We start from the raw sequence: 24,271 nt of genomic DNA, 5'->3' as shown, positions 1-24,271 counted from the left end.
ATCTATGCCCCTACCAAATTTCAAAAGGATTGGTTAATTTTTGTTCGATTTATGGCATTAAAAGTATCCTAGACAAATTAAATTAAAAAGGGCGGAGCCACGCCCATTTTTAAATTTTCTTTTATTTTTGTATTTTGTTGCACCATATCATTACTGGAGTTGAATCTTGACATAATTTACTTATATACTGTAAAGATATTAAATTTTTTGTTAAAATTTTACTTTAAAAAATTTTTTTTTTTTAAAGTGGGCGTGGTCCTTCTCCGATTTTGCTAATTTTTATTAATCGTACATGCAGTAATAAGAGTAACGCTCCTGCCAAATTTCATCATGATATCTTCAACGACTGCCAAATTACAGCTTGCAAAATTTTAAATTACCTTCTTTAAAAAGTGGGCGGTGCCACGCCCATTGTCCAAAATTTTACTAATTTTATATTTTGCGTCATAAGTTCAACTAACCTACCAAGTTTCGTCGCTTTATCGGTCTTTTGTAATGAATTATCGCACTTTTTCGGTTTTTCGAAATTTTCGATATCGAAAAAGTGGGCGTGGTTATAGTCCGATATCGTTCATTTTAAATAGCGATCTGAGATGAGCGCTCAGGAACCTACATACCAAATTTCATCAAGATACCTCAAAATTTACTCAAGTTATCGTGTTAACGGACGGACGGACGGACGGACGGACGGACATGGCTCAATCAAATTTTTTTTCGATCCTGATTATTTTGATATATGGAAGTCTATATCTATCTCGATTCCTTTATATATGTACAACCAACCGTTATCCAATCAAACTTAATATACTCTGTGAGCTCTGCTCAACTGAGTATAAAAATAATTTAACAGATGTCGCGTGGTGAATATTATCATGCCTAATAAATATTTCGTTTGCTTGCTTTGCCCAAGTATAAACGGTTGCATGGCAAGTAATTGAGTTAACGCGCGGATTTTTTGTACAATAGAACAATTTAATTAAAGATTTTTATACTCAGTTGAGCAGAGCTCACAGAGTCTATTAACTTTGATTGGATAACGGTTGGTTGTACAGGTATAAAGGAATCGAGATAGATATAGACTTCCATATATCAAAATCATCAGGATCGAAAAAAATTTTGATTTAACCATGTCCGTCCGTCCGTCCGTCCGTTAACACGATAACGTGAGTAAATTTTTACGTATCTTGATGTAGTTTGGTATGTAGGTTTCTGAGCACTCATCTCAGATCGCTATTTAAAATGAACGATATCGGACTATAACCACGCCCACTTTTTCGATATCGAAAATTTCGAAAAACCGAAAAAGTGCGATAATTCATTACCAAAGACAGATAAAGCGATGAAACTTGGTAGGTGAGTTGAACTTATGACGCAGAATAGAAAATTAGTAAAATTTTGGACAATGGGCGTGGCACTGCCCACTTTTAAAAGAAGATAATTTAGAAGTTTTGCAAGCTGTAATTTGGCAGTCGTCATGATGTCATGATGAAATTTGGCAGGAACGTTACTCCTATCACTAAATGTACGCTTAATAAAAATTAGCAAAATCGGAGAAGGACCGCGCCCACTGTTAAAAAAAAAATTTTTTTAAGTAAAATTTTAACAAAAAAGTTAATATCTTTACAGTATATAAGTAAATTATGTCAACATTCAACTCCAGTAATGGTATGGTGCAACGAAATACAAAAATAAAAGAAAATTTCAAAATGGGAGTGTCTGCGCCCTTTTTCATTTAATTTGTCTAGTATACTTTTAATGCAATAAGTCGAACAAAAATTTACCAAATCTTTTGAAATTTGGTAGGGGCATAGATTTTAACACGCTAGCTGTTTTCTGTGAAAATGGGCGAAATCGCTTGAAGCCACGCCCAGTTTTTATACACAGTCATCCGTCTGTCCTTCCGTATGGCCGTTAACACGATAACTTGAGCAAAAATCGACATATTTTTATTGAACTTCGTTCACGTACTTATCTGAACTCACTTTATCTTGGTATAAAAAATGAACGAAATCCGACTATGACCACGCCCACTTTTTCGATATCGAAAATTACGAAAAATTAAAAAAATGCCATAATTCTATACCAAATACGAAAAAAGGGATGAAACATGGTAATTGGATTTTTTTATTGACGCAAAATATAACTTTAGAGAAAAACTTACGCGTCACGCGTACCATATTAAATAGAAGAAAATTAAAAAGTTCTGCAGGGCGATATCAAAAGCCCTTGGAATCATGGCAGGAATACTGTTCGTGGTATTACATGTATAAATAAATTAGCGGTATCCAACAGCTGATGTTCTGGGTCACCCTGGTCCACATTTTGGTCGATATCTGGAAAACGCCTTCACATATCCACTCCCTTTTAAAACCCTCATTAATACATTTCTTTTGATACCCATATTGTACTAACAAATTCTAGGGCCACCCACGGTCCACCTTTATGGCGATATCTCGAAAAGGCGTCCACCTATAGAACTTAGGCCCACTCCCTTTTAAAATTATCATTAACACCTTTCATTTGATACGCATATCGTGCAAACAAATTCTAGAGTCAACCCTGATCCACTTTTATGGCGATATCCCTAAATGGCGTCCACCTATAGAACTATGACCCACTCCCTCATAAAATACTCTTTAATGCCTTTCATTTGATACATATGTCCTACAAACACATTCCAGGGCTTCCCTCGGTTCATTTTCCTACCTGGTTATTTTCGCTTATGTTATCACCATAGCTCTCAACTGAGTATGTAATATTCGGTTACACCCGAACTTGACCTTCCTTACTTGTTTTAATTAAATTTACTATCGGAAAATACCTCTGGGTCAAATTTCTGTCACCAAATGCGATCACATGAGATATTTATTTTGCGAGTAACCTAATGTGAACGTAGTTTTAGATTTAGTTTTATTAAAGAACATCTTGACGTTTCGTACTGTAAGAATTTATTGAATGTAAGTATTAAATAGCCCTTATTCTGTATTAAAATAAACCCTACATACATACATTGTTAAGCTATGATATAAACCACATAAATTCGAGCGTTCTAAATTTTTTAATTGAGACATTAAAGTAAAATTTATTAAACCGTCGCACAGTGTAACTTTTTTCACTTTTAGGATGCCAAAAGTCCAAAAAACAATGTTCTTCAATCTCAAAAATGTTTTGACTTGCATCAGATTAATAACCAACTGCTAAGAAAATGTATACACAGCAAAGTAAAAAACCCACGATCACTATGATAAGCATGTGATAATTGAAACAAGTGTAAAAATCATTTCAGTCAAAAATTTTTGACCAACTTTGTGGCCACGTGGTGGATTTTTCGATAACGGTTTTAACTTCAAACTATTTTATTTAACATGCTTGGGTAGTTTATAACAGCATTGGGAAGTTTCAACTATGTAGGCATTTTTTTAAATTTTATTTTTTTTTGTTTTAGACAGCCACTAAAAGTTTGGTAAGCTTAGAAAATTTTTCGTTTTCAATAGAATAAAACTTGCCTGATTCCGCCCAGTTCCACTGAACGAATATATACACATTAAAGGGAATTTCATATAGTTTTAGACAAAAAAAAAAACAAATCATTGCGAAAGTTTGCGTTTTTCTTTGTAATCGCCAACTTAAGGTCTCTATGCCCTCGCTCACGTATGAAGCGCAGTGACCTAACAATGGAATGTACTCAATTCAAGTCTACAATACTAGATCTTAAAAAAGACAGTTATACCTGAAATGGTAAAAAACCAGAAAAAGGAAACTTGTGCACTGAATAGCCTTCATTGTTTGTCATATGAATTTTCCCATAGTTAACGAGTTGTGCACTTATCCAATCAACTTATATTATGTATGCACGCCTACCTGAGGGTCATCTATTATGGGTGAGACTTCTAAGCAATTAAGTGCTTCGGGAATATACATATGTATGTATACATCACATAAACGTCTATCTAACGCTCTGTCGGCATTTACATCATCGCCAAAGTGCTACATATGTGGGGCTTCTCCAAAAGATATGAACAATATGCGAGCCCTGACAGAGCGAAATGTTGGCAAAGGCATGCTTGCTTTCGGAATTTCACCTCTACATTTTTGGATACAATGCATGGAATGTATGCTGCACATCGCTTATCGAATGGAAATGAAGACCTGGTATGTGCTGGGCGAAGAAAATAAGGAAAATATGAAAAAGAAGAAAGAATATATCCAAAATAGACTCAGGAAAGAAGTTGATCTTTTGATTGTTATGCCAAAGCAAAAAATCGGCAACACAAATGATGACAACACTGCGAGAAGATTCTTTGGAGATCCTGAAATAACTTAAGACATAACCGGCATAAATACCAATCTTTTGATGATGTGGGTTTCAAATAAATTCTGAAGCTTTTGACCACTATGTGACAGAGACACGGGTACTATATTTATCGGAATATGCTTGGTACAATATGCCAGCGAGCGTACATACAATTCTGTTTCATAGAAAGACTATAATCGTGTCTGCTATTCTCCGTATTGGTCAACCTTCGGAAGAAGCTCAAGAGTCCAGAAACAAAGAGGCACGAAACTAGTCGTGAACTTTTCACCACAAAAAAGTCAAGAATTTGTAGTAACTTGGATTTGCTGCACAGATTGCAGATATCGTCAGACCCGCTCATAAACAGTTTGCGGAAAACCCCTAGGTCAAAGCGGCGAGCATTAACGAGTGAAATTATTGGCTTATTATCTGAACCAGAGCATGTCGACGATATTGACTCCGACTAACTTTATACCAGTTAAAATATCACTTTTTATTTATAAGTATGTATTTCGATTCAGTTTTTACAAATATACATATGTACCTATGTTGTGTTTGACTTTGAAAATAAAATTTTTTAAATATTAATCAAAAGCCTTTAAGCTAAAGTTAAAAAATATAAACAATTTTTATTTATATTGGCACTGGAAAATGGTTTTAAAGTAGAAAATATGATAATGTGAAATTTCACCTTATATTAGGGCAAGGACAAAAAGTGGGCGGATCACGCCCATTTTTATTCTCAAATCAGATTTAGGTATCTGCAACCACAAGCAAAATTTCCAATGAATTGCTCCATTGGTTTGGCTGTTATTAATTTTGGCATCCTAAAAGTGAAAAAAGTTACACTGTGCGTAGCCATTAAACTTACCGTAATGTGATGCTGCACGACGAGTTTTCGGTGAACTCGGACAGGCATACAAAAATGAACGTTGCGTATCTGTAAGAGAAACATGAAAAGACGAATTGACTGGGAGATGGACAACTGGGGAGTAATAAAATATAAAGACAAATCACCAAAACAAAAAAATAATAATAAAAAAGCAACAAAATATAAATTAATTGACGGATATTTAATGTAAATGATTTAAAGAGGAAGCAAAGCAAGTGGATCATAAAATATTGTGAAAAATGTAATTGAAAAATGTCAAATTATCAGCTAAATTGCACACACACCAAATATATTTGAAGTTTAATTACACTTACCATTTCTTTTAATGCGATTATGATCCGGTGAACCGGAACACGAATATCTCGATGTCATGTTATCGCGACGGTTTAGTGATTCTGCTCCGATATGAACAAAGGGACACCAACGAAAAAACAATTTGAAGCCATATCGAAATCTATAAAATTGAAAAAGAAATAGAAGGGAAGGTTAGATAGAGAATGGAGAAATGAAATTTATTTTAGATTATGCATCGTTTTATTGTAAAAACCGCTTTTTAATAAATACACAGTTATACAAAAATAAAATGTAGGAGGTTGTAATTAATATGACACATGTATTCCTATTATTTTTTGTGGACTGAGTTCGAATCTATTACCAGAATTGACATTAAGGGTATTGGTTCGGCCCTAACCTCAAAAATGGTACAAAAATTCACTGGGGATTGAGCGTTTTAAAGCCTAGCGCCGAGGCGGGATCTGCTGGACCAATTTTGATAGCGGATTCGCAATTTAAGGCATCAAAGCGCATCGGTATGGTGGTGCTATTTTTGTCAGTTTTATTTTTCGCTCGGAAAACAAATATTTTTGCGTTTTTAATTTCGATCGAAAAGCATTTATTTTTCGAGATTTTATTTCGCTTTGTGCTTTTTATTTCGTTAGGAGAACAGAAGTAATTTTTGGAGTTTTTCATATTGTTGGGATATACAATGTTGCCTTAAAAAAAAAATTATATAACCGCACTGCGTTACCCGCTTTACGCAACAAAACGCACCCCTGCGTGCAAGTGGCATCGCCGTCAGCTGGTGCTGAACAGCAATGCTAATTGCACTCAGCAGTGGCAATTGCATTTCAGCCATAGGAAAAATGGCAACGCAGCGTGGGTAGACATCCAGAGTTTAGATATAACCGGCAAGTGACACACACAAAAATTGAAGTGAAAATAAGTGTCTGTAATCTAAAATCAAAGTTGAGTTAAACAATTAAAAAAGGGAATTAGAAACTAAAACATGTAAACAAAGTTATTATTAATAAAACAATTAAACTCTACAACGTTAAAACGAACATTTTATTGAACTAAAAAGAAAAAGGAAACGTAGGCGTGTAAGTGTGTATAAAGCTGTGCGTGTGTGAAGAACACATTTTTGGTGTCCCAAAATGGACGCCTTAAATGGCGACCGTGGGCCGAAGGCCTGCAAGTGCGGCGAGTGGCCATTCAAGCCTCCGAACAGGCACTAATTAAAGTGCAAAAATCAAAAAAATTAAATATTAACAAAATTACAACATATACACAAAAATCAAAAAAATAAATATTAACAAAATTACAACATATACACAAAAATCAAAAAGAAAAACTTAAAATCTTAAAAATTTAAATCGCAATTAAAATTCAAAAATTTAATTAAAAATGAATTAAACAAATACAGTTTTTCCTAAAGAATTAAAATTTAATTTACACAAAATTTAAAAATCTACCAAAAAAAAAAAAAACCATAAAAATCAAAAAAAAAAAAAAATACAAAACTTACAAAAACCCTACAAAAAAATATTAAAATGCAAAAATCTTACAAAAAAATTTAAAAACTAAAAACTACACAAAAAAAAATGTTCCCTTTAAAACTATAAAAATCACAAAAAAATACAAAATTTGAAAAACCTTTACAAAAAAAACTGTTCTTTCGAAAACTATAAAAATTACAAAAAAAAAAAAAAAATACAAAAATATAAAAAACCATCACAAAAAATTACAAAATATTTAAATAAAAACACATCTTTACAAAAAAAATAAAAAATCAAAAAATTACAAAAAAAAAAAACAACAAACATTTAAATCAACTACAAAAATAAAATTTAAGTATATGGCAGTGTAGCGGTGTTGGTGGTTCATGGCAGTGGCTAGTGGAAAAAATCATTGGTTGAAAGACTAATAAAGAATATATATGGCTATAATACGGAAACTAATTAAAAGACGTAAATAATAAGAAATTTATGAGCTAATGATAAAGAAACTAACGGAAAACAGAGATAATACTTAAATACAACAAAAACTCAAATATACTTGTGAGAAAACATTTTGAAAAAACTGTACCAAAATTAAAATTGGTGAAAAAAAACAGCACTAGCCACGCCACTTCAGTAACGGCAAACCACCGTACGACCAAGATAGCGGAACAGCAAGCGCATCAGCAGACCAGCAGCAGCAGAACAGTAGGCGCAGCAGCGGAACAACAGGCGCAGCAGCAGAACAGCTAGCGGTACAGTAGACGGCAGATGGTATGACGCACAGTGTGCGAAATAATTCTCATTGTCATATACATTCATACTTATCACATTCTTTTTCAATTTTCATACTTATATACATACTTCATTCGATTTTCATACCTATTGCATTCTTTTTAAATTTTCATGCTTATATACATATTTTGATCAACATTAAATCTATTAAAAATCTATTTATCAACAGCCAAGTCGTTTTACAAAAATAAAATATTTTCCTTTGAAATCAATTTAAATTAAATTACTTCAATATACATTCAATTTATCATTAAATATTCAGTCTTTCATTAAATTGCCGGATAATTCTTTCAATTTCACATCAACATTCAATTTAATTTCAATTTCTGTTAAATTTTCGTAAGCAATTTCTACAAGTTCGACTTTAATTAGTTTAAATATTTCTTCTTTGCTTCCTACTACATATGTTCCTTAGAAACCAAAAAGTGGTTCCCAGAATTTCAGAACAAGACTCAGATTCCGAAAATTCCAAAAATTCAGATTCCAATTCCAAAAATTTTAATTCCGAAAGTTCCGATTCCGAAAATCTCGATTTTAAAAGCCCAGTTTCCGAAGGCGCAACCACATACTCGCCCATTACAATCAAAAACGTTGTTGTTAGACTTTCTTTGTCCGGAGAATTTCACGGATTTGAGGAATTGCCCGAAACAAATATTTCAAATCCTCCTAATTCCGATACAAATATGGCGACTCCTGAAGAAAAAAGAACGTTTATCGGCATATGTGCTGGTATTATGCGTGAAAATTATAGCGGTGAGCCCCTAGGTCTCGAATCTTTCATTACTAAAATTGAGTTAATCGAACAATTTGTCGACGAAAATTTAACTAGCATTTGTATTTCATATATTAAATCCAAACTCGATGGTAAAGCTCGAGAAGCGATACCAACTCAAGTACTTTCAGTTAACGATATAAAAATAGCACTAGGTAACCGTATAAAACCCGACAACTCCAAAGTTGTGGCCGGAAAAATTGCAGCTTTGCAAGTTAATAATAATAATTGCACCGATTTTGCAAAACGCGAGCTCGAGGAATTGTCTGATGCTTTAGAGCGTTCGCTTATTACCGAAGGGATTACTCAGACCAAAGCCCGTGACATGGCCATCGAGCAAACAGTTTACGTTTGCCGATTGAACGCAAAAACCAGTTTAGTAAAATCAATCCTCGCTTCAACCAATTTTTCTGATTCCAAGGACGTAGTAGCCAAACTGATTGTAGAGCAAACAAATGAAATAAAAGAACGTCAAGTTCTAGCATTTAGAGCTCGGAACAATAACAATTTTAGAAATTTTCAAAGTAATTACCGAGGTCGAAATTTTCAAAATCAAAGTCGTAACTTTAACAATTATAGCCAAAATAGATCATCTTTTAGTAACAGTAACTATGGCAACAACTTCAATCGCGGCAATCAAAGACAAAATTTCCGTTCCGGCGGCGGAAATCGGAATCAGCCTAATAATAATAATAATAGCAACAATAGTCGTACTAGCAATAATAATAGAGGTAGAAATACAAGCGTCCGGGCTTTAAACAGGGAAGCCCCTCAGGAGCGAACACTGAGGGAGGACGAGACAAATTACTAACTACACTCTAAAACTTTTGTATGAAATTAAGATTGAAATGGGGGTAAATTCCTGTTGAAATAATTTTTTGGTGTAAAAATGCCCATTTATTGTACGTATTCATGTTGAAAATCAAAAAATGAATGATATTACTATAAAAAAACGTGTAATATTTTGATTTACACCCGAAAAGTACGTAGTTTTACGCAAGAATTGTGCAAAAGTATACATGCATTGTAATTTCACACAACAATGTGTAAGAAAAATGTGTAATATATTAATTTACACCCGAAAAGTACGTAGTTTTACGCAAGAATTGTGCAAAAGTACACATGCCTTATAATTTCACACAACAATGTGCAAATTTCGGTCACTTATTATCGTATATTGCTTCAGGTAACTGTAAATTTTCATTTTCTGTGAAATCGTCGTGTTTGTCGTGTCGTGGCGAAAAAGAAGTTAACAAGAATTAAAATATAAATATAAATAGGCGAATAAGTTATAAAATATATGTAAATATATATAAGTGATAAGCTTTAAAATATATGTAAATATATATAAGTGAATAAGCTTTACAAATATATAGCAAATGTTTGTGTGTAAAGTGTGTGAAAAGCAGTTCTACAAATTAAAAAGTTATCATTTGCATTTATACGCGCATAGGGAACTGAGTTCAATTTTGTTTGAATGTTTGTTTCCAAAATGCAATAAGAAGTTTTCAAGCTACAATGTCTATGCAGTCCACTTTTCAAAAAAGCATTCTGCTAAAGACGCCGTAGTTGAAGGTGTCTCCAATGTGTACCACAAATTCAATTGCTCGATGGCTTCTTGCGACTTTTTCGCTATAAGCATACATGAAGTATACTCACATATTTTAAAGCATTTTGCTTATAGCAAAAACGTCAACTGTCCAGTAATTACTTGTTTGAAACCATTTAGTAATGCGTCCTCATTTCGATCACATTTTTTCCGGAAACATAGCCAAGAGAATGACTATTCGCTGGAAAAAGATGTGGGCGAAAATAATGAACTATCGCTAAATACGATTACTTGCCAGGAGTTGCCAAATAGTCCTAGTTCTACCCGCGTTAATAGCTTAAAGAATATGTTAACACAGTTAAAATGCAAATATAATATTTCTGAGACCTGCGGAGAGTTTTTGTTTAAAGAGCTGTTTAATATAATAAATAATGATACAAATTCGCAAGTATTAAGAGTGAATAAAATATTTGCTAGCGCTGAGCAACGAATTATAAAAGCAGGCTTTAAAATCAGGCTCTTGGGGTGTAAATATAAACAACTGGTGAGTACAATTTTAGGCATATTTTGTCTAAAGTATTACACATTTTTTGCGTAAAATTCAACAAGAAATTTGTAAAAATAAAGATGTGTAATATTACACATATATAGTGGTTAAAGTGTTGCCTACCATTTTGGTAGTAAATTTACGATTTTCGGTTTAGAGTGTAATTCAGCTCACAGTTTTTCTTCTAAAAATGTTTATTGTCTTAACTTAAATTATTCCGATTTTATACAAATAAATATTACTGGCTCTAACAAATTTTGTACATTTCTAGTCGATACACAAGCCGACATTTCGTTAATTAAAATTTCCTCTCTTAATAAAAATTTGTCAATTAATAACAATGATACAATTAATATTACTGGAGTAACTACAGATACAGTTTCTACATTAGGTACTTTTACAACTAACTTACACTTTTCAAATTTTTATATCAAACATACGTTGCACGTGGTAGACAATGATTTCAACATTCCATCAGATGGAATACTTGGTAAGGATTTCCTAAAAACAAATAAATGCGATATCAGCTATGCAACAAATTGCATTTCCTTCTGGATAGGCAATGAAAAGATCGCACTTCCCATCCTTCACGGAATGGAAAGCGATACATTTGTTATACCACCTCGTTGCGAAGTTTATAGAATTTTCGCCTTGGAAAAAGACTCAGAACCACTTTTTGTGGATTCTCAAGAGATTTCTGACGGTGTTTTCACAGCGAAATGTATAGTTGATACTAGTAATCCGATCATTAAGGTAATAAATACCACAAATAGCGTAAAATACGTAAACAACCACAACATTCAAACCGAAAAACTTTCTAATTATACGTTTATAAAATCAATAACCCAGTAAAGCAAGTTAGTCGTAATAAAGAACTTAAAAGCATTTTAGAAAAACAAATACCTAATTATGCTGAAAATAAGCTTATTAACTTATGTTTACAATGTTCCGATATTTTTGCGCTAGACAATGATAAAATGACAATAAACAATTTTTATGAACAAAAACTAAGACTAAACGATACAACGCCAGTATACATTAAAAATTACCGCCTACCGTATTCGCAGCGCGAAGAAATAAATAAACAGGTTAATAAATTATTGGAAAACGATCTGATCGAAAATAGTTGTTCGAATTATAACAGTCCCTTGATTTTGGTACCGAAAAAAGACCTAAATGGCCAAAAATCGTATAGAATGTGCATTGACTTTAGGGCTGTAAATAAAAAGTTAATTGCCGACAAATTTCTTTTGGCACGTGTAGACGATATTTTAGATAACCTTGGCCGTGCGAAATTCTTTTCTACTTTAGATCTTTTTTCGGGTTTTCACCAAATTCCACTTCACAAAAATTCAAGAGACATAACATCTTTTAGTACTGACGGCGGAGCTTTTCGATGGAAGGTTTTACCATTTGGTCTAAACGTAGCTCCAAATTCATTTTCAAGAATGATGTCAATTGCGTTTTCTGGTATTTCACCCAACCAAGCGTTTATGTATGTAGACGATATAATAGTAATTGGATGTAGCGAAGCACATCATCTCAATAACCTAAAAAAAGTTTTCGAAACCTCTAGGAAGTTCAACTTGCGACTTAACCCAAAAAAGTGTAATTTTCTTAGACCTGAAGTAACTTTCTTAGGGCATAAATGCTCAGCAAATGGTTTGCTACCAGACGATTCAAAAATTGAAGCAATTAAAAGGTATCCTAAGCCACGCGATAAAGATGCTGTCCGAAGATTCGTGGCATTTGCAAATTATTATAGGAGATTCATTCCAAATTTCGCTTCTTTAGCAGCTCCATTGAATCGTTTGAGTAGAAAAAAAGTTGAATTTAATTGGGATACGGCATGTGAGTTAGCTTTCGAAAAACTAAGAAAAAGTCTGATTTCTCCAAAACTATTACAATATCCAGATTTCACCAAGGAATTTTTAATTACGGTTGATGCTTCAAAGTCAGGTTGTGGTGCGATACTGAGTCCAAAATCATAACGGTAACGACTTGCCAATTTGTTTTGCTTCAAAATCCTTTAGGAAATCGGAACAAAATAAAGCAATAATAGAATTAGAACTTTTGGCAATATATTTTGCAATAAAGCAATTTCGTGCATATATTTATGGCACTCACTTCAAAGTTAAATCAGATCATCGTCCATTAGTTTATCTATTTAATATGAAAGATCCGTCGTCGAAACTTTCCAGAATCCGTTTGGAATTGTCCGAATATAATTTTACCATAGAATATATTAAAGGAAAATCTAACGTAGGTGCAGACGCATTATCGCGAATTTCAATTCAAGAACTTAAAAATTCCAATAATCAAATTTTAGCGGTACAGACGAGGTCTATGACGAAACGTCACGAACAATAACAACAATCGGTTGAAAACATAAACGAAGAAAATGTCAAATTACAGGTATTCGACAAATTTTCATATAATTTTTCCAAGAAAATCCATAGGATAAAAAGCCAAATATGTCATGACAACGATAATGATAGAATCAATTTAAAAATATATGCGCATTTAAAACATAAAAAACTCGAGTTACTTAATATTGTGTGTACTAACAAAATAAAGCAATTAGATGAATTACTTTTGAAGCTTGAAAAAGAAGCTGGTAAACACAACATTAAAAAAGCAGAATGGCAAAAAGATGATCAGTTATTTAAATATTTTTCTATTTCAAATTTTAAAAGTACAGGGAATTCAATTTTAAAAAATTTACAAATACTATTAATAGAACCTGTCGAAACAGTTACGGACAACGACAAGAAACTTAAACTAATGGAAATTTACCACAATGACCCGATATCAGGAGGTCACTGCGGAAATAAAAAGCTTTACGCAAAAATACGTACAAAATATTATTGGAAAGGTATGACCCGTGATATTGCCACTTACGTCAAAAATTGCAAAAAATGCCTTTTGAATAAAGTCAAGCCAAAAACCAAAGAAAATTTGGTGCTTACACCAACACCCTGCAAACCTTTCGATGTCGCAGTTATAGATACAATAGGTCCTTTGCCTGAGTCGAATAATGGGAATAGGTTCGCGGTTACCATTATGTGCGACCTAAGCAAATACCTAGTTACAATATCTATCCCTGATAAGACAGCAAAAACAATTGCAACAGCCATTTTTGAAGGCTTCGTCCTCATTTATGGCATAATGAAATCAATTAAAACCCATTTAGGAACTGAATATAAAAAAGAAATTTTCTCTGAATTAACTAAACTCCTAAAAATCGAACATAATTTTTCTACAGCTTACCATCATGAAACCCTAGGTACAATTGAAAGAAATCATCGGGTATTTAATGAATATTTACGAGCTTTTCTAAATGATAACTTCCCCGAATGGGACGTTTATTTGAAATATTTTACATTCTTGCATAATACAACTCCTAGTACAGTTTTTGATAATGGATTTACTCCATACGAATTAGTATTCGGTAGAAATGTTACCTTACCAAATGAAGTTCAAAAGGAACAAATCGATCCAATTTACAATGTTGAAAATTATGCAAAAGAAGTAAAATATAGACTACAAAAAACGCATAAAATAGCAAACGATTTAATTAATAAACATAAAATTAAAAATAAGGATATTCATGATAAGAGGGCCCGTCCGTTAGCTATTAATATAAACGATAAGGTAGTAATACAAAAAGAACCTAGAAATAAACACGAAAGCATTTACCAAGGACCATATATAGTCACAAAAATTGATGGAGTTAATGTCACGGTTTTAGATGAAATAAATAAAAAGGAAAAAAGCGTTCACAAAAACCGAATCAATAAGGTAAACTAATCTTTTCTTCATACAAATTTACAAACTAGCTTGTAACTAATTTTAAATTTTCATTACTCTGTTATTGAAGCATGAAATATCAAATTAAATTTTATATTAATATACGAAAACATAAATTTCAATGTGCATGTAAATAAAACCAGATGTTAATATGCACGCACTATTTGTAATAAATATATAATACATTAATTTATTGCAATAGAACTTAGAAAACAAATTACATGTTAGTTATTGAATTAATATTAACAAAATTTCATATGTAAAAGAAAAAAAAAAAAAAATTGTTCTGATTGAACGAATGAGAAAAAAGGGGAGGAAAACCCTAATATCATACATTCATTCAACCAAAACAATTTGAAAGTCATGATAACAAGAAGAATATGACAAATCTGATCAACTTGTCAGATTCTTCTTTTTCTAAGGAAGGGTGGTATAACCGCACTGCGTTACCCGCTTTACGCAACAAAACGCACCCCTGCGTGCAAGTGGCATCGCCGTCAGCTGTTGCTGAACAGCAATGCAGTGGCAATTGCATTTCAGCTATAGGAAAAATGGCAACGCAGCGTGGGTAGACATCCAGAGTTTAGATATACACACACAAAAATTGAAGTGAAAATAAGTGTCTGTAATCTAAAATCAAAGTTGAGTTAAACAATTAAAAAAAGGAATTACAAACTAAAACATGTAAACAAAGTTATTATTAATAAAACAATTAAACTCTACAACGTTAAAACGAACATTTTATTGAACTAAAAAGAAAAAGGAAACGTAGGCGTGTAAGTGTGTATAAAGCTGTGCGTGTGTGAAGAACACATTTTTTGGTGTCCCAAAATGGACGCCTTAAAATTAAATTAAGTATGCCAATATGGGTGTCAAAGAAAGGAATTTCCCTTCGTATCACTGAAAGAAATGGTGCTAGTAAAATCAACAAATCTGTTCTGTTGTTCTTGACTTAAGGCAGATTTGGCGAAATTGATCGAATTACGGTTAATTCGACCGAGTTCTTTGTCAAGCGAACAAATTAGTTTAGTCATTTCAACAGAACAGAAGAGCGACAATAAGTTAACAAAATTCTGTAAAATTGACAGATTCTTAATCAATCTAACTGATTTTTTTTCTAACACAACTGATCTCACTTGTCATTTCAACAGCGATCAACAGTCAATACATGAGCAAATTTCAAAGAGAATTTTACGCTCACTGCACTCTCTACTTTGTACTTATGACGATGGTGCCACTTGTTAAAAAAAAAACACCAAAATAAGAAAACCACCAAATCGAAAAACACACAAAATGGGAAAACAACAAAATACTAGTTTTTCAGTTATCAATACAAAACGAAAAACCCATTTTTGAATTTACTTAGCAAAAAATTATGACATTCCGGGACACCTATTTATCGCGTACAATTTTTCAACTTCTCCGCCAAGCGAAATGCAAAATTGTGCCCTCTTGTTGCAAAAGTTTTGTTTGAACGAACAGGATTTTTCCAAAGTTAGTAAAATTTTGTTCAAGATTTACGAATTTTCACTCACGCGAACGTATCTAATAAAATAATAAAAAACATTCTTTTTTAATGTTGATGTTTCCGACAACATAAAAGTTTGAGTTCTTTTGGAATCGTTTCAAATTAAAGTGTTACGAAAATTAAATTTGCCGAATTACATGTAAAGTTACTCCAGTGGTGAATTACACGTGCGTAAAGCTGGCAAACGCAAGTGCTCAAAAATAAATTTAAGTTGTTTGAGAATTAAGTGCATTGTAGGTGCTATTTAGGGCCACAACAGATAATTTAAGTGCTCATTTGGTTTTCGAGATATTCACAAAAAAGTGTGGGTCTGCTAGCTTTACGTAAATGAAAACCAAAATTATCTTTTGTGGCCCTAAAAAGCACCTAAATAGCTCCTAATTTCGATACATTTTTTATTTAAAATAAAATGAAATTTAAATTGTGGGTCTGATAGCTTTACGTCAAGCTACACTTTTTTGCGAATACCTCGAAAACTAAATGAAAACCTAAATTATCATTTGTGGCCCTAAAAAGCACCTAAATAACTCCTAATTTTGATATATTTTTTATTAAAAAAATTTTTTTGCGAATATCTCGAAAACTAAGTGAAAACTTAATTATCTTTTGTGGCCATAAAAAGCTCCTAAATAGCTCCTAATTCCGCTTCCCAAGGCCGTCGGTTCTATGTACCGGAGCGACTCGGGATTTTTCCCTTCCACAAATTGTCTTCCTCCCAGCAGCTCCTTGCAGCGGGACGGCTCCATATTCTCTTGATCCTGGAAGGTATCGAACCCAATCCGGGTCCGTCTCTTGACCCCGGTCCTGAGAAATGGTTTGGTGCATCTGCCGGAAAAGAATCTTTTTAGGACGGTCATACTCTTGTCAGTGTGTCTCGTGTAAGGGATGGTTGCATCGGATAGGTTGTTCTGGGCTAGACCCCCAAACCATACGTCCACGTAACTTCTATAAATCTTTTGTGGCTCCTTGCTGTTCACGTTCTAGGACGTCCCGTAGTCTGCGCCTTAGCCTACCCAAGGACGTCTAGTCCCAGGGCCTCAACAGCAATCGCTTTCTGGCCTTCCACAACCCAGGCGTAGTCACCCGTCACTTACTCCCAGAGTGACGACGCCTCCCCCTATGCACTTCAAAATTCTGCAGTTAAACTGTAATGGATTAACTGGGAAGATCACGGAGATAGTCGAATTCATGAAGCGGCACAACATCCGCATTGCTGCGATTCAAGAGACTTAACTCACAGCAAGATCTGCATTGCAGACCTGTTCTGGGTATAATGTCCACAGAAAAGATCGCGAGAGCGGAAATGGAGGCGGCCTCGCGTTTATCATACACCACACTATGCAATATCATATATTTGATCCCGATATAGACCGCAGGGACAGTGTCTTAGAACGTCAAGGATTATCTGTCCGGTCGGGCGATGCAAATCTAGAAATCATCAACATCTACATCCCTCCTGCCACCTGTTGCCCCAGCGGATACCGCCCTGATATCAGCGGCGTACTCACTGGAAACAATCGCATTATGTTAGGCGATTTCAATGCCCATCACGATCTATGGCATTAAAACTTGCGGGTGGACAGTAGGGGTGGGATGTTAGCGGATCAAATAGAAGAAACGACGTTCTGCACTATAAACGGAGACGCCCCCACACGTATGGTAGGAAGCTGTCACAGTTCGCCGGATATTTCAATCGTGAGCGCAGAACTCGTAAACTGCGTCAACTGGCAGCCGATGGTAACATTGGCATCCGATCACCTGCCTATACTTATTTCGTTCGAGCGTCCCGCCGACTTCATCGTCGCAGAAAAATGTACTTTCATTAACTTAGCGACGAAGTGCTGTCGGATGCGAAAAAATACGCAAGCGCTTTCTGCCGACAATACATAATGCATTCTACGGTTGAAAAAAATAGACGGAGGGCCAACAGACGCGCACGTAAACATAAGTTCAGCGCGTCACCAATTACCAACACCGCCAAAGAGGTTGAGGATGCCATCGGTCATGCTAAACCATCCAAAGCAGTGGGCCCAGACGGCATAGCCATGCCGATGCTTAAAAGCCTAGGGAAAGAGGGTTTCAAATATTTAGCACATGTCTTCAACCTGTCTCTTTCCACATTTGTCATTCCCGAAAAATGGAAAATGGCCAAGGTGTTCCCGCTACTAAAGCCTGGGAAACCAGCTAACATAGGAGAGTCATATCGCCCGATAACTCTCCTATCGCCAGTAGCCAAGATGCTTGAAGCCATTTTGCTCCCCCACTTCAAAGCAAATTTGCAGCTAGCCTCTCATCAGCATGGCTTTAGAAAACTTCATAGCACCACAACCGCGCTAAATGCCATTAGCACTCAGATAAATTGTGGTCTAAATCAGAAGCCCCACCATAGAACAGTACTCGTAGCGCTAGACCTATCAAAAGCTTTTGATACGGTCAACCATGGCACGTTACGGCAAGACTTGGAAGGGTCTACCCTTCCCCCATGTCTTAAAAGGTGGACCGCAAATTATCTGGATGGTCGGCAGGCATCGGTGCAATTCAGAAACGAAATATCAAAGCAAAGAAGAATTAAACAAGGGGTGCCTCAGGGTGGTGTCCTATCCCCACTTTTGTTTAATTTTTACATATCAAAACTACCTTCGCCACCAGAAGGAGTTACTATTGTTTCTTACGCCGATGACTGCACAATAATGGCCACAGGCCCGGGCCCAAAGATCGATGGGCTTTGCAACAGAATAAACGGCTACCTCCCTGATCTCTCCAGTTTTTTCGCCAAACGAAACCTGACATTATCACCGACTAAATCATCCGCGACCCTATTTACAACTTGGACGTCCCAAATGTCGACCATTTTGAACATCCACGTCGATGGCACTACGCTACCGACTGTCCTACACCCCAAAATCTTGGGTGTGACGTTTGATCAGGATCTACATTTTGGTGAGCACTCAGCCGCAATTGTTCCGAAAATCCAGAGCTGTAATAAAATCCTCAAATCTCTTGCTGGCAGTACTTGGGGAAAAGACAAAGAAACGCTCATTACCACATACAAAGCAATTGGCCAGCCGTTTGCGTGCTACGCGTCCTCTATGTGGTCGCCAAGCCTAAAAACTACCCACTGGAAGAAGCTACAGGCCTGCCAAAATAGTGCGCTTAGAACCGCCACGGGCGGTCTTCTTATGTCCCAGAACACCAGCTACGTAATGAGGTGAGAATACTCCCATCAGGGAGAGAAATGAGATGCTAACCAAACAGTTCCTATTGAATACCCAGAAACCTGGGCATCCCAACAGACATCTAATTGATGAGCCAGCACCGCCTATGGACTTAAGGAGTCATCTCTGTAAGCAGGCGTCGGACCTTTATGCCGGGAATTGCCCGGTGAATCCAGTACTCGGGGAACAGTACCCAAAACTTGAGGAAGAGGAACGCATACTCCCCAGGGAAACGCGAGTCACTCTAGCTCAACTTCGTTCTGGATACTGTAACAGGTTAAACTCTTACATATCCAGAATCAACCCCGACATACAAAATGTATGCCCCGCTTGCAAAGTGTCCCCACATGACACCAACCATCTCTTTAATTGTAATGTGGAACCAACGCCTCTAACACCCCTTTCATTATGGTCCACCCCTGTCGAAATAGTAAGTTTCGTTGGACTCCCGTTAGAGGATATTGATGACAATTTGTGATCGGTCGAAGCTATTAGGTGGGGCGAAACATTGCTACAACAACAGCTCCTAATTTTGGTATATTTTTTATTAAAAAAAAAAAAATGAAATTTAAGTTGTGCGTCTACTAGCTTGACGTAAAGATAGCAGACCCACACTTTTTTGCGAATATCTCGAAAACCAAATGAGCGCCTAAATTAACTTTTGTGGCCCTAAATAACACCTAAAATGCACTTAATTCTCAAACACCTTAAAGTTATTTTTGAGTACTTGGATCTGCCAGCTTTACGCACGTGTGAATTACCTTCCTGCGATTTGATTCTTTACTTTTCTATAACTTACAAGTTCTCTATTTAAAATGTTATGTCAAACATTTATACTAAAAGTTTTGTTCAAAACAATCAAGTGTGGCAACTACATGCGAGAGAAGAAATTGAGAATGAGCTTAGCTGCAACTGAAAGAATTGAGAAACAGTTTTGTCACTACTATTTTCATTTCTATTTGGAAATACGAAGCTCAAAACTATTAATTAAAAAAATATAAAATTTGGTGAAAGTGTGTTTAATAAAACAAAATAATAAAGTGTATAATGTTTAATGTGTGCCAGCATATTTGATGTGCGCCAAATTGAAGTTCGGTTAGTAAGTGCCACCGTGGCGTGATGGTAGCGTGCTCCGCCTACCACACTGAATGCCCTGGGTTCACACCCCGGGCAAAGCAACATCAAAATTTTAGAAATACGGTTTTTAAATTATAAGACAATTTTTCTAAGCGGAGTCGCCCATTGGCAAGCATTCCGAGTGTATTTCTGCCATGAAAAGCTCTCAGTGAAAACTCATCTGCCTTGCAGATGCCGTTGGGAGTCGGCATAAAACAAGTAGGTCCCGTCCCGCCAACTTGTAGGAAAATTAAAAAGGAGCACGACGCAAATTGGAAGACAAGCTCGGCCTTAGATCTATTCCGAGGTTATCGCGCCATACATTTTTTCTTTGTCGCAACAACTTGTTTTGTTCATTTGACTACTAAAACGGTCAATTACGAATCAACGATTATGGATAAAAATTGACAGAAATTTCGGTTGAATTGACCCGTATTTCGGTTGATTTTACTAGTCGTTTTCTTTCAATGTATTTCAAGAACTATAAGTAACTGAAGTTGCCACCTTATCCTTTTGTATTAATTTGCTAATATATCCTCTAATTTTTCGGAACATACTTATTTGGTTGGAATACAATTTGGAACATATGTAGCGTATTATGTTGTAAGGCTTCTTGTCTAGGTGCTACTACTCAAAATGGTTTTACAAAGGTGCCACCCATTGAAAAAATTTCAAAATTAAAACTTTATTCTAGAATAGGAATCTAATGAAAGGTATTTCACGTCGGGTTTTTACAATAAAAAGAGGAGCCGATAACCTGCCCAAGTTTTACCACTACAAGTGGCCCAAGAGATTATCGTTGCCACCTATTCCCATTGTACCAATTTTTTTTTTAAATATTCGCTCATATCAAGGTTGTCACCTATTTAATAAAATTAAAAAATTTAATTTGGTATGCTAGTAATCCTAAGTAGAACTCTCACACTATTATAAATATTTTTGAAATACCCCATTCTATCACGTCGTATTTCGAGAAATATTTGAGCCGTCACCTACCGTGGCCAACTTATAAAACCGGCTAAAACCGCTTGAGATTAAACTTGGTAAGTAAATATTGCATTACGTTCAATAACTTCAGATTAAAAAAAAAAATTAACTAAGAAGGTACCCCACTAATAAGGTATCCCAGGGAATCAAACGAAAAGTATTTCACGGCGTACTTCAACAAAAAAATTCTATAAAGAGTTGTCATCTAATCCTAGGTTATTTATTTTTTTTGAGTATTCTCTCCTACCTCGAAAACGGATCGTTTGATTAAAATAAAACTTAGTACATAGATAGTGAATTACGGTTTGAGTCGTACTGCCTAGTTGTTACCACTTGTTTAAGAAGATTGCCATCTATTTAAAAAATAAAAAAATTTATTTCGGATGCAAGTATGGGCTTCAAACGCAAAACATTTCACGTTGCATTTGCACAATAATATTTCTAAGTGGAGCTGCCACTTAACTCTATAAGGTTTTATTTTTTAACAACCCCTGCTATGTGGGGAACGGATCATACCGATTTTTGATACATACATATATCTTAATATATAAAAAACACGTGTCACAACATTTTTGGGTGCGATGTACTCCTAAACTGCTGAACCGACTGAGGGGGCCCGCGATTTAGAGGTACTATGACATTTTTTTAAATTCAGGAGAGTCTTTAGTTGTGTAGAGGGTAAAAATGAGAAGAAATTGAGAGAAGATAAAAGAGAGAAGGAGATTGAGAAAGAAATATTATGAGACGAAGATGGAAATAGATGAAGCGAAAAAGACGGAGGGAGGAGTGAATAAAAGGATTAGGAAAAAGTGAAGTGGGGGGAGGGCAGAGTCAGACGGAAAAAGCTTATTAAAATGTATGCAGATAGGCCAAATTTAGAGCAGGACAACGTCTGCCGGGTCTTCTAGTAATTTATAAAATTCTAAACCACCGGAGGTGGTTTTCCTAGGTTGCCAACTACATCAAAAAATTTTAAATTGAATTAGGTCGACATCCGTATCAAGCAAAATTTGCTTATATCGTATTTGCACAAATATTATACTTAGTAGAGATGCCATCTAATTATACTTTTCTTATCTTTATATTAAATATCTGCTCCTACTTCGTTAATGACTAATTCAATTTTGACGAAATTTTCGTAGTGATGCCATTGAGGGCTACTTGTTTAAAAATAAATAAAAAGCACATAAAAAATAAATAAATTTGAGTATCAAATCAAAAATATTTTGCCTTGCACTTGTAAATAGAGTTGCCACCGAAAGTCACAACTTGATTATATTTTATACATGTACACGTTTGTAATATCTCGGAAACAGCTCTACCGATGTAAATAAAGTTTGGTATAGAAGTATTGTATTAGGTTCTTAGATTTCCTGCCAATGTATTACCACTCAAAATGGTTCAACAATACCGGTATACTGGGGTCATAGTGCTGCACCAAGCAGCCTTCCTTCGTTTTCTAGACATTTTGTATCTTCGCTATCTATCCACCACCGTGTTTTTGCTTTTTGAAGGTTGAGAAAAACCCCCTTTTCCAATCCAGGATTATATGACCGTTACAGCGAATCAGCTTGCCTCCGCTGTATCATTCCAGCAAATTGAAAAAAGGAAGCGGGCAATTTCGTTCATCCCGCGTCATCCTGATCATGGCACTGACATGATCCTCCATTCAAATCTTCACCACATTAAGTAGTGCTACGATCTAAGATTTTTTTGTTGCCTCGCTCACATTTGGGAAGTAAATGTAGTCAGTATGAAAGGTTACTCGGTGCAAAGCGGCATTTGTTGAAGCTCGCGCTACCTTTCGGCTAGGTCTTCAGTGGCTCAAAAGCTCTAAGCAATTCTAAGTGTTGACCGGTCCATCGAAAGAGTTTAATTCTCTCCCAATATCGTTCTATTCATCGTGCGCTCTCGATTTCTGGCAAGGATTCTAGCTTGCTTCAATACCCATCTTGTTTACTATTCGCTACAGTCGGTCTACTGGCCGAGTGTATCCCTTGGCTGCAAATCACACATTATATACTGTAACGAATTTAGTGAAACTCCGCTTATTTTACACCTTCTGCTAATATTCGTATCGCTAAATTGTTGAATAAATAACTCCAATATTCAATAATGCAAAATAGTCTTTATTAGACTAATAACACTTCTACTTCTCAACAGATAGCGTGCTTAAATCAAACTGATTACTGATTACTCAGCTTTATCTCCTTTTGTAATCTCGTTCGAATACTTCTAGGTGTTTCTATCTTCTAGAATTTACTATTTGTTTACCAGCTATAAACTCATCAGCTATAACTAAAGATGAACAATTATAGCTTCTCGCATAGCCATATGCGCTTGTATATGTGAGTGATACTTCCAACGATGATTGCCTACTTTTGGGAGTATCTCAGATATATGCATGTGTTTGTGCGTTTCTCTCCGATGCTTGTATGGACATATGTGTAGACATAATGACTAATTTGTTTACGTACATACAAGTGTGGCAGTTTGCTTTATTGTTGTTGTGGCGTTATTTACTTAATATCAGATTAGTGATGTGAGTATCACTTAGTGTCACTAATATTCATCACACTGCCCTCCACCTAAGTCTGATCGTCCCGATCAGACAAATCTCTTCATCTAACCGCTGCTAGCCTCTCCAAATGAACCACTCTTCTATTTCGTGGTTTGCCAATTGTTTGAATGCGGTAGATGACATCACTGATCCTCTTCACAATTCAGCACGGGTCTTCCCAACTGCACCAAAATTCGGATGGGACACCTTTCCGCCGGTGAGGGTTATATAGCAGTACCAAATATCCCTCCAAGAAAGTTTCAGAATTGTTTTTTTGTCAAACCTGTGTTTCATCTTACTACTCATTACTTACACTGGTTCGTTCCAGTAGTATCGCGTGGAATTCACCTCACTTCAAACACGCTTAACATTACAATCATACGTTCATTGACCCAGGTAACTACCATAAGTTCATTCGCGTTCACCAAAGT

At 35.3% G+C, this 24,271-nt stretch overlaps 1 protein-coding gene across 6 annotated transcripts in view; it reads right to left on the bottom strand.

Moving 5' to 3' along the window:
* Nucleotides 1-24,271, bottom strand: part of TkR99D (Tachykinin-like receptor at 99D) — a 156,121-nt gene that overhangs the window by 24,260 nt on the left and 107,590 nt on the right. For 4 of the 6 annotated variants that reach the window (XM_067760633.1, XM_067760634.1, XM_067760635.1 and 1 more), the window contains exons 7-8: nucleotides 5,501-5,640; nucleotides 5,166-5,279 (exon numbers count right to left, since the gene is read on the bottom strand). In XM_067760633.1, the coding sequence (XP_067616734.1) occupies nucleotides 5,166-5,279; nucleotides 5,501-5,640 (254 nt within the window). The remainder of the gene's footprint in view (nucleotides 1-5,165; nucleotides 5,280-5,500; nucleotides 5,641-24,271) is intronic. The other 2 variants (XM_067760636.1, XM_067760637.1) reach the window with 2 other exon arrangements.

Source organism: Eurosta solidaginis, chromosome 1, assembly GCF_040869045.1.
Source record: "Eurosta solidaginis isolate ZX-2024a chromosome 1, ASM4086904v1, whole genome shotgun sequence".
Classification (NCBI taxonomy): Eukaryota; Metazoa; Arthropoda; class Insecta; order Diptera; family Tephritidae; genus Eurosta; species Eurosta solidaginis.
The sequence above is the reverse complement of the archived record's forward strand: the minus strand, read 5'-3'. Positions and strand labels throughout refer to the sequence as shown.